This window comes from Colobus angolensis, unplaced genomic scaffold (genome assembly GCF_000951035.1).
Source record: "Colobus angolensis palliatus isolate OR3802 unplaced genomic scaffold, Cang.pa_1.0 Scaffold230, whole genome shotgun sequence".
NCBI classification, from domain to species: domain Eukaryota; kingdom Metazoa; phylum Chordata; class Mammalia; order Primates; family Cercopithecidae; genus Colobus; species Colobus angolensis.
Genome location: NW_012115489.1, coordinates 6,785,508 through 6,797,701, shown reverse-complemented (window position 1 = coordinate 6,797,701; position 12,194 = coordinate 6,785,508). Strand labels below are relative to the sequence as shown.

The 12,194-nt window shown below is 35.7% G+C and overlaps 1 protein-coding gene across 2 annotated transcripts in view; it reads left to right on the top strand.

The window, feature by feature from the left end:
- Window positions 1-12,194, top strand: part of C6 (complement component 6) — a 117,210-nt gene that overhangs the window by 88,449 nt on the left and 16,567 nt on the right. For both annotated transcript variants that reach the window (XM_011944419.1, XM_011944420.1), the window contains exons 10-12: window positions 9,130-9,296; window positions 10,614-10,839; window positions 11,734-11,905. In XM_011944419.1, the coding sequence (XP_011799809.1) occupies window positions 9,130-9,296; window positions 10,614-10,839; window positions 11,734-11,905 (565 nt within the window). The remainder of the gene's footprint in view (window positions 1-9,129; window positions 9,297-10,613; window positions 10,840-11,733; window positions 11,906-12,194) is intronic.

Below are 12,194 nucleotides of genomic sequence, written 5' to 3'. Positions count from 1 at the left end.
GTGATAATAAATAGATAATTTTAAATACAGTGTCAGAACAGATAGTCTACATATAGTTGACTGTGTTATGCATAAGCAAAATGAAAAGAACTGGCTTGACAACTGCACATTCCTATTATAGCAAAGAAGAAAAAGAGGGCACAAAGGCATATAGAATGCAAAACAAATAATCTGGTAATATTATCCAAAATATGGATATAGATTCTGTATCAGTTTATCATGTAGTAGAATAATTTAATAAGAATATGAGTTCAATAAATCAAGAACTCAGAGATAGATAAATACAAGAATTAATTAAAACAGATTTCAAAACTGAGGTATAAAAACATTGAGAAATATAATCATTATAATTATAAATAAATTATTACAATGCAAGGACAAAATATAATTCTTTAAAAATAAAATTAATCAAAGTAATCACATACAAGAAAGATATCAAGCAATCTCCACATGGAAAAACATTTAGATATTATTAAAGAAAATTTAATGGAAATGGAATGACAAATGTAATTTAATATGTGAAAATTAGTATCCATGAAAAAGAGATCCCAAAAAATGAAATAGAAAAACTGTATTTAAAAAAAAATGCTATATAAGAACATGTCTCTGAAATAAAGGAAGAAATTTTTCTTGATTATATATATTGGAACTATTGTTCAAACATGCAACTTCAAGACAAATTCTAGAAATACATTATTAAGTACTACTGATAAAACTACTTAACCATAAAATCCACGCAACAAAGAGGTCAATAAAAAAGCAATTTGAATAATTGGGATGTTCAAAGTTAGGATATTTTAATGGAACTTAACATAGCTTTCTTCTATGGTTTGGATTTGTATCCCCTCCCATATCTCATTTTGAATTGTAATCCCCAATGTTGGAGCAGGGCTCTGGTGGGAGGTGACTGGATCATTGGGGCAGACTTCCTCCCTGCTGTTCTCGTGACAGTGAGTTCTTATGAGATCTAGTTGTTTAAAAGTATGTAGCCCTTTCCCCTTCACCGTCCTCCTACTACTCCAGTCATGCAGGACGTGACTCCTTCCTCTTCACCTTCTGCCATGATTGCAAGTTTCCTGAGGCCTCCCCTGCCAGTCTTCCTGTACAGCCTGTGGAACGGTGACCCAATTAAACCTCTTTTTTGTATAAATTATCCAGACTCAGGTAGTTCTTTATTGCAATGCAACAATGAACTAATATACTCTCAAATTCCTATTTCTTTTAAGTGGTAAAAAGTATAAAACTGCCAGTGTAATGTAACCCAGTCATTCTGGGTTTCAGTTTTCAATTTTTAGTCAAACTCAGGATTCCCTCACTCTTCTCCTTTGCTGCTTGTCAGGGATAATTTAAGAGCACGCATGTGTGTGTGTGCATGTGTGTGTGTGTGTGTATGCATGCACATGCATATGCATATGCATATGTGTTGGGGAAGGATAGTCAGATAGTATCCTACAGTCACAGGAAGAATGAGACCTTTGTTAGCATGTTTCTGTTTGCCTTGGCTAGCCTCATCTGATAGGTCATTTGCCTCCTCTGGTTCTCACAATCACGCACTGGCACCTATTGCCAATATTGGTGGTCCTGCCTTAGCTTTCGGTTACTAAATCCATATCCTTAAATCTTCCTCACAAAAAGGCCAGGCCCTTTTTTTGTCTACCACTGTTTCTCGAGACTTCCTCACCTTCTTCAGCCTTTAGGGAACCCCTGCCTGTTTTCTGTACATCACAGTGAAATGTGAGGGCCTTGAGACTACCAAGGAACTACTTGCTTGCGTGCCATGTTGGATACAAAAGATTCTCTACAAAACTTGCCATTCTCATCCTACTACTTGAGAAGATTAAATGTACATGAGAGGACTCTGAAAAGTTTGAAAGTTCACAGGGAACTGGAAGTAAAAGATAAAAATAGAAAATATGAACTTTATTTATCAACATAAGTTTCATCAAATTCAAGACACATTTGTTAGTGATGATGCCAGCCGTCTAGTCCATCTGTAAAGAACTGAGAGTCCTAGGATTTTAACTTCTGGAGATTGCAAAAATACAATCTTCTTCACATTAATAACTGAAAAAAATGGGTGCCCTTTAAAGATATTTTAAAGATATTTTAATATTAGAAAACAAAAAGAAGTCAGAAGGAGTCAAAGAAAGACTGTAAGGTGACTAATAATTTCTCATCTAAACTCATACAAAATTACCCGTGTTTGATTAGAGGAATGAGTAGGAGCATCATCATAGTAGAGAAGGAGTCTCTGGTAAAGCTTTCCTGGGCACTTTTCTGCTAAAAGTTGGTCTGTCTCAAAGCACTCTCGTAAGAAGATGATACTATTCTCTGACCCTCCAGAAATCAACAAGAAAAATGCCTCGAGCATCCCACAAAACCATTTCCATCACCTTTGCTCTTGACTAGGCCATTTTTGCTTTGGCTGGCCCACTTCCACTTCTTGGTAGCCATTTCTTTGATTGTGCTTTGTCTTCAGGACCATACTGGTAAATCCATTTTTCATCTCCTGTGTACATTTCTTTTTAAAAAGTGCTTCAGGATCTGATCCTACATGTTTAAAATTTTTATTGAAAGCTCTGTTCTTGTCTGCAGTTGATCTGCACACAATCGTTTTGGCAGCTATTGGGTGGAAAGTTTGCTCATCTTTGATTTTTCAGTTATGATTGTGTAAACTGAACTAATGGAGATATCTACAGTGTTGGCTCTTGTTCCCACTGTTAATCATCAGTCCTCTTCAATTAGGGCAGGAATAAGGTAAATTTTTTCTTCACAAATTCATGTAGATGATCTACTGCTAGGAGTTTTCAACATTATGTCTTCCCTTCCTACAATGAAACTGCTGATTGCCTTGAAGTATTGTCCACATAAACTTTTCCTAAGACACCAGTGATTTCACCATTCTTCCACCCAAGTTTCACCGTAAATTTGATGTTTGATCTTACTTCCATTTGAGCAGATTTCAAGTTGCTCTGATAGGGACTCTTTTCAAACTGATGTCTTACCCTCTTTGTGCCTCAAACTTGATCCTATTTATCTATGTTATGATAAGTTAGTATGAGTTTATTTTTGTGCAAAAAATTTGAAAGCCATGCATTTTCTTTTCATAATACACATTTTCCATTAACTTATTGAAGAGCCTCTTATGAGCGTCTATCAAACTTCTACTTGTCAAACTATTCTTTCCAAGATGTTCTCCAAAGTGGTAGAATCTTACGCCTGCACAAAGGAATCCACCAAGTCTATATTTTAGTTACCCCATGTCCAGTATTCCCCCATTCTCCAAGCTGCCCAAAATCTTTTCTACTTTTGAGAAGAAAAATGGCTATCTTATACATTTTTTATCATTCTGTGGTTGATGTTATAAATTCTGTGATTCTGAATCCTAAAATGTTTGGCTCTTGATATTTTAGTTCAAGCATTAAGATCTCAAGAATTCTTTTTCTCTCTCAAGAGCCTGGCCCTTGACATTAAAAACCCTAGCCTTCAAATCTATGATTTTTGCTAGATTTATAAAAGTGTACTTGAGATCTAAAAAGACAAAATTTTACTCTTTTTCTCTCTTGATTCTTTCCAGCCTGAGGCTGTACGTGTAGAAAACCCATGATTCAGCTTCAATTATCAAAGAAATAATCGAAATAAAGAAATTATAAAAGCACATAAAAATTAATGTTAAAACATTAATCCAATAGATAAATATAGAGCCCAGGAGTAAAGAAACAGTGAGCAAAGATGAAGCAATGAGAAATAGATTCATTTACTATATAAAACTAAGACTAAACAACAAGGGGAATAATTATTGTGTTTTTCTGCATTGCTTAAGTGTTTAATACGCTAAAGATGTAATAGCTATTTTGAAGTGACAAAATCTTGAAATTGTAAATTTTAGCAGACAGTCCAAGAAGCCTTACCTGATTACCATCTCTATTGTTGTTCATAATTAAGGTTAGGTGCCCTCCTATATGTACTCACTGCAACTTGCATTCACAACATCATAACACTCATCACACTGTATTATGTTTACTTTCTATTTCCTCCATGGTATGTAAATTCAGGACAGTGGTGTGGTCTTTATGTCCTCATACCATGACTTCATACTATGGTAGCAGACTTCATACCATGTCTGGCACATTATAAATGTTTAATAGATGTGCTCAACGAACACATGAATGCTTGAAAGAATAAATGAATGGAAAATTAACATTTATTGAACTCTTACTATGATCCAGGCACTGTCCTAAGTGTTTGTGTGTGTTAACTTCTAATTCTCACAACAACCCCATGAGACTGGTACAATTATTACCACCATTTTATAGATGAGGAAACAGAGGCATAGAGAGGAAAAGAATGAATGTGTAAATGAATAAATGAGTACTTCTATTTGGCTTGAGCATAAATTCGTGAAATGAAGCTGAGAAGGTAGGTTTGGTCCATATCAAACAGGGCTTGTATGCCTTGCTAAAAAAATTAGGCTTAATCCTATTAAATATTGTGACTATCCCACATATGATTTATAGAATGTTAATAGGTGCTGCATGTGAAAAGGGAGTTCCATCTTTAAATTGAAAAACTTTGAGTGTAACAGTGTTTGAGAGAATTTCTCAGAGCTTTTAAAATTATAAAGAACATTGTAATTTTTTAAGAAGCTGATATACTGTGCAGTTTTCCCCTCAAATACCTTGCCAAGAAATTAACAGACTTACTGTTGAGCAGAACACTTTGCTGGATTCATTCAGTAGGAAAGCAGTAAAAATTATTAAGTAGGAAAATAAAATGTTATTTATACAAATTATTTATTGCTGTGATGTATTAAGTTCATTGCATATCAACTAGATTACATTCAAGTGTTGGCTCCACTGTTGATTGGCTATGTAATCAACATCAAGAGTTTAATCTTTCTTCTTGTAAGTACATTAAAAATAACAATAGTATTTACTTATGCTTATTGTGAGAATTAAATAAACAGTTCATATAAATTGATGAGGACAAAGCCTAGCCTATACTAGCTATTCAATTCGTGTCTGCTATAATTATTTTGTGGTTACACAAGTGACATGTAGTAAAGACATATAATATAGGAAAATTGTGAAATAAGCAAAAATATTGAATAAGCACTTAACAAAAGAACACATTTTAAAAAGCAATAAACATAAAAAGATGCTAAAGATAACTGGGAATCAAAAGGATAAAATTAAAACCATAAAATACGTGAAATGGTGAAAAAACTTAAATTAACAAGTATTGGCAGTAGAACTTTACAACCTGCCATACACTGCTGGTAGGAGTATAAATTGTTAATATCATTTTGGAAACTATTTGGCAATATCTACTAAAGTGAAACATAAATGCACACACACATATTTATGACTTAGAAACTCTACTAATAGGTGTGTACCAACAAAAATATGCACAAACGTGGAGCAAAAAATAAGAAAAGCCGCATTATTCATTTATTAGATACAACTCATATGTGTATCAAGAGTAAAATGAACCAATTACGATATGAATTCACTACTGCTGCAAACAAGATAGATGAATGTCACAAACATAAAACTGAGCAAAAGAAACCACACACAAAAGTGTACATGTTTTATAATCTTATGTATAAAGTTAAAAATATGCAAAGCTAATCTATAGTAATAATAATAAAATTGGAGTTTGCATTTGGGGATGGAATAATGACTGGATAAAAGCATGAAGGAGGCTTTTGGGTGTTGCTAGAGATCTATTTCTAGGCGTGGGCAGTGATTATATGGGTATGCTCACTTTTTACGAATTAATTGAGCTGTATGCTTAATGATTTGTTTACATTTCTATGTCAATATTATACGTCAGTATAAAAGTTTACTTAAAATATAAGAAAATACTAGACTGGAATCAGAGCTACTTAGGAAACTGAGTTAATGTAGAGGAATTTAAGTGAGAAAATATCAAATATGGACCCCAGTTTTCAGACTGTAGGAACAAGAGGACATTGCAAAGTTAGAGACTATTGCAACAGGCTCCAAACTGGTTTTTCAATTACCCATTGCTACCCAGATGACACAATACTGCCGATATTCCTGAATCATTTTAAATCCCCACCTCAAAACCTCTCATTGTTTCTAGGAAATGTAATTGTTTCTAAACCTGAAGAATGAAGTCTAATTTCCTTGACTTTACATCCAGATTCTCTCAGTTCTGCTGTTCTTCCCTGTCCCCGGACCTTCCACTTCAACTCAAACTGATGACTGCATGTGCTGTCTCCAGAGCATGGCACATCTGCCCTGACTCCAGGTCCTTGCCCACGGTGTGCCCATGGCTTAGAAGGCCACTGTCTCCTTAATATTAGGGCCATGATCTCCCTAATAGGAATCACCTTTCCTTCCAGGAACACATCAGTCTTCCTTCAGAGCGCCATCCTCCTTAACTGCCAAAGATGACAGAATTATTTCACTTTCCTAACTCATTAATTGTTCATTGTTTTTACCATTGAATAATACTTAGCAAAAATTATTTTATTGGTCTTTTTAATTTCCTTTCTTTTCTTCCATTTTCCCTCCCTCTCTCCCTCCCTGCCACTTTCTACCTTCCTTCCTTTCTTCTTTTCCATCCTTGCTTACTTCTCCATAGTCTTGCTAATATATTTATATACCTATTCCATATACTCACTGAGAGTCTGAGTTCTTAACATGATATTTGATATTTATCTGGGCCTGACATATAGAAGATTCTCAACAAATATTTATTGATGACAATTTGCCTAAAGTCAAAGACACAGACACATTGAAGAGCAAAACACACACGAGAACATAGATTTGCCTGTTTCTAACCCTGAACTAGTTCAAGTAAATCATTGGACTTCAAACTTCTCAAGTCTGTAATTATATCATTAAAAATTTTTGAGGATATATCACTAATATATATATATATATTTACTAAAGAATTGTAAAAAGGTATTATTCAAAAATGTGCATTAAAATATGCAAATATAAAAAATGGAATTGTTTTTTCAATAGCGTATATGGAACAAACAGAATTTTATCTTCCTCATAGTGGTGGCTGCACACACTTAAAAACAAAGTTCAGGCTGGGCACAGAGGGTCACGCCTGTAATCTGAGCAATTTGGGAGGCTGAGGTGGGCAAATCACAAGGTTAGGAGATCGAGACCATCCTGGCCAAAATGGTCTCTACTAAAAATACAAAAATTATCCGGGCCTGGTTGTGCGAGCCTGTAATCCCAACTACTCAGGAGGCTGAAGCAGGAGAATCACTTAAACCCAGGAGGCAGAGGCTGCAGTGAGTTAAGGTCACTCCACCATACTCCAGCCTGGGAGACAGAGCGAGACTTTGTCTCAAAAAAAAAAAAAGAAAGAAAGAAAGAAAAAAGTAAAAAAAAGTTCATTGATAAATCCATATATTACAAAAGTTTCTTGAAATTTTTGACATGCTTTTGGTCAGCTTTGGTGTTCATCTTATGATGCGGCTTCTGAGAAGATTGTGTAAGTATAAATATTCATTCTGTCTTTTACTAGCTTTTTTTTCTTTTGTTTGCATTATTGGCATTATCTTCAATCTGCATTTTCTTTCTGGAATCTTTTTAAGGCACTTGTTCACTTGTAAGAGTAAACCAATGGAACAGTAAACAGACTTACTCTTTCTTCAGGATCCCATTGCCCTCACAGATAACCATTACCAGTGTCAATCCATTTATGAAATATATAGTATCAATCTAAATATGAAATAACATGACAAAGCCACTGTCAGTCTGTACATGATATATTGGCAAACTCTAATTTCGCTTCTACTTTTATATGAAAAATAAGTACGAAAACCTCTAAAATTTTCATTGTATACCTTTGTTTTGTTACTCCTTATACCTGTGTTTTGTTATGCACTTCACTTTAAAAGCAGCCATACTACTTTCTTCATAGGAAGACAATTTCATCATTTTCTAATCATTCTAGACTATCTTACTGTAGAATTTCAGAATAGTGGGGGCATAGCTAATTCTTACTGATAGACACCAAATTAATGCCACTAACTATCACTCATATCACTAGTTTTCTTTTTATTTGCTACTATTTCTTACTGCAATTCCTTATTAGTCGGTCTCTATCCCTGTTAATTAAAGTTACCATTTGGTTAGGGGAAATTGTTATGGAAATTTGTATAAAAGAATTGTGCTATATACTTTAATAGTAAATGCCATTGTGTCTAAAGAAACATTGTGCCAACTCTTAACCTGATGGTTAATTTTTTTTCTATGTTAGTTGTGCTTTCACCTCTGTCTTTAAATATAAAATCATTCTATCATTTTTTCCTGTAATTGGAAGTTTCACTGTGACAGTCAATTGATTGGCTATCAGAAGTCATGTGACTTATTTTATTCTGGGGACCCAAAACGTATGTAACATAAGTCAGGGCCGGGCGCGGTGGCTCAAGCCTGTAATGTCAGCACTTTGGGAGGCCAAGACCGGTGGATCACGAGGTCAGGAGATCAAGACCATCCTGGGTAATACGGTGAAACCCCGTCTCTACTAAAAAAAAAATGCAAAAAAACTAGCTGGGCGATGTGGCAGGTGCCTGTAGTCCCAGTTACTCGGGAGGCTGAGGCAGGAGAATGGCGTAAACCCGGGAGGGGGAGCTTGCAGTGAGCTGAGATCCAGCCACTGCACTCCAGCCTGGGCGACAGAGCGAGACTCTGTCTCAAAAAAAAAAGAAAACAAAAAAAACATAAGTCAGAAGCAGGGGAGTTGACATTAAAGAGTAAGGGGCAGAGTAGTCAAGGACTGGGCTGTAATTGCATCCTAGTCCTGTCTCTTAGTAACCATGTGTTCCAGGACAAGTTACTTTTGGCTTCAATGTTTATAATAATAACTACTTCTCAGGGTTGTCATGAGAATTATATAAGATGTGTGTAAAGTGCCTGGCATCTACCAGATGCTTAATAAATGGTAGCTGTTAGTACTGTTATTATTATTTCTATTATTAAACTCCCTACAGGGAGGAGGAGTGTTCTCTTACTTTTTCACTTAGCTTACTTAATGGAGCTACATACTGTACCATCTACTTCTCCCTTCTGTACAAATAGGCTGGTTTTTTTAAAAACTAAATTAAATGGGCATTTTTATTGGAACACCTTGCAGGTTCATTTTTGCAGGGAGCAGAGAAATCCATATCCCTAATTCGAGGTGGAAGGAGTGAATATGCAGCAGCTTTGGCGTGGGAGAAAGGGAGCTCTGGTCTGGAGGAGAAGACGTTTTCTGACTGGTTAGAATCAGTGAAGGAAAATCCTGCTGTGATTGACTTTGAGGTAAGAGTAAAAATTATTCCAGGTAAGAGATCTAAAGTAGTTCTCTAGCGGCCCAAATTGCACATCACACAATTTGTTCTCCATTTTCTTCTCAGACAATAAAAGAAATGCCTTTCTTTAGTATTCATGCACAACGTACCTTTTGTTAAATGTTAAATTGCATGTCTATTGCTTTTGCTATTAACAGTACAGTATTTAGAATTCCTAGCATGCCTGAAACACCAGGAAATGGAACTTAGTGAATAAAAATGCTCAAACTTGCCTTGAGTAGTACTTATTTTTCCATGTATACAATAAATCTGGTTTCTGTGTTCTTCTTGCAACTCCTTATTTGATGAACACTCCTAAGTCTTCATTTGTAGCTCTGTGAGATAAATGAGATTTTAGATCCATTTTACTTCCTGTTTCTATAACTATTGATTGAATTTACCAGTTTTGTATTTGTTGTAATTGCATTAAAAGGTGATATTTATTATTTATGGAATGCTTTACTCACGTATCAGCCATATGCCATTTAGAACCTGTTTCCCCCCAAACATATCCACATTTTTAAAAGGCCTCCAAAGAAGCTATTATGTTCATTTTGTTTAAATGAAGATAAAAGAGTTCAATCATTATGAAAATAGAATCATTTGCATGCAGCATGAAGATGTATTGAGCTCTACAACTTATGGGAGAAAAATGAGACCCAACTGCCCTTCCGGGTACTTGCAAGTCATATTGCACTAGACGGTCATTTCTTTGAGGTTTTACGATGTTAATAAAATGAGCCCTGATTTATCATTAGCCCATTATTTGTTACTGTAATTCTTCCATTCATCCTACTGGCAAGTTTATTTCTTCATTTTCTCCCACTCCATATTTTCTCATCTAACTCCAATAAAAGCCAAAACTGTCCCTGGAAAAAAAAGAACATGGAAAGCTTCTCTTATCCTCTCTAGATTTTTTGTTGCTTAAGTCAAATTTAATGAGGTTTCAGCAGAGCAGTAAAGAGTTGCCTAACTCTTGGTCACCTATCTCAGTGCTTTGATGCACTTAATAAATAACATGACATACAACCAAGTAAGCAACACCTCCCATGTGACTTCCTTCACAGTAAAATTGCAGGGAAGGTAAGTGCCATATACATCACACCGGTCCACAGGTAGAAGGCTTTTGCCTACTGGTTCAACAGGTGGCAATACTATATTCTGCAATAATCCATTTGAAGTGTAGAATTTTCAGGCTTTCCCTCTCATCTCATGAGAACTGGGCAGTAATGGCAACCTATTACCAAAGTGGATGTGACTGGACTTCCTCTCTCCCATTTGCTCCTAGCTTGCCCCCATCATGGACTTGGTAAGAAACATCCCCTGTGCAGTGACAAAACGGAACAATCTCAGGAAAGCTTTCCCAGAGTATGCAGCCAAGTTCGATCCTTGCCAGTGTGCTCCATGCCCTAATAATGGCCGACCCACCCTCTCCGGCACTGAATGTCTGTGTGTGTGTCAGAGCGGCACCTACGGTGAGAACTGTGAGAGACGATCTCCAGATTATAAATCCAGTAAGTATCAGGAATCTATTGTGAGGTAGATACGTTTTCCCCTCCAAAGAGTATTCTAAATTGGTCAATTAAAAAGAAACAAAACTTCTATCAGCAGCCTCCACCTTGTACAGGCTCAGAGAGAAGATAAACCTGCAAAAAGTGTGAATCTCAACTGTAACCTACCAACTATGTGACCTTGGGAAAGTTACCTAGTTTTCCTATGCCTCAATCTGTTCATCCATAAAATGAGGATAACACCAGTATCTATCTAAGGAATATGAATATATTATATAAGTATTTGTATATCAAGAGTACATGCACAATGCTCATAACATAAAAAATCAAACATAACATTAAATAAAATATATGATACTGATATTATAAGCCTCTTATGTATTGTAATATAGAAGGAGGATGACTTTGTAATAAAAGATAAATTAAGCCACAACAAAAGTTTTCATACAGGACTAAGTAATATGTTCATAGTTACCTCAAATCCTCCTTAGAAACAGGGTAAGGCGTGGGAGTAAGAATGTATTCTACTACCTTTAAAAATGTAATTTAATATGCATCCTATTAAGAAGATGTTCATGTTTATACATATATGAGTGCACATTTTTAAAAGGTCTCCAAAGCAAAGAATAAAGAGGTTTGTTAACAGTTGAAAATAATTCATAATGGTTGCCATTTGTTGCCATTTTATTTAAGTTTATGGGAACAAAGTCTAAAAGGAAATCAGGCAATGTACCAGGCCCCTTCCACAGGTAATTTCTTTTAATCCTCAGAAGAACTCTATCACAGTCCACAAAGGAAGTTACTCAGCTAGAAAGTGAGGAAACCAGGTTGGCCTCGCTTCAAAACCGAAATGCAGCTGCACCATGATCCATGGGGGTGAGTCTTCCTTTGTTCCAGATGCAGTAGATGGACACTGGGGTTGTTGGTCTTCCTGGAGTACCTGTGATGCTACTTATAAGAGATCGAGAACCCGAGAATGCAATAATCCTGCCCCCAAAAGAGGAGGGAAACGCTGTGACGGGGAGAAGCGACAAGAAGAAGATTGCACATTTTCAATCATGGAAAACAAGTAAGACTGGCTAAGGGAAAAGAATGGGTCATTTTGCCCTAACTCTCAATAACATTGAGAGTTCAAATGGTTATTAGTCTACTGCTAAGTAAAGAAATAATTAGAACTTTACCTATGCCAACACAGAATATTAATGAGCCATTGGGTCTGCTGCTGTGCCTTTTTCTGTGTGTAATGTTTTCTATTTAATACATATATGTATGTAATGTGTACATATGTATACACATAAGCATATACACACATGTAAATGTGTGTACATACATACAGATACACGCATATTTATGTTTCC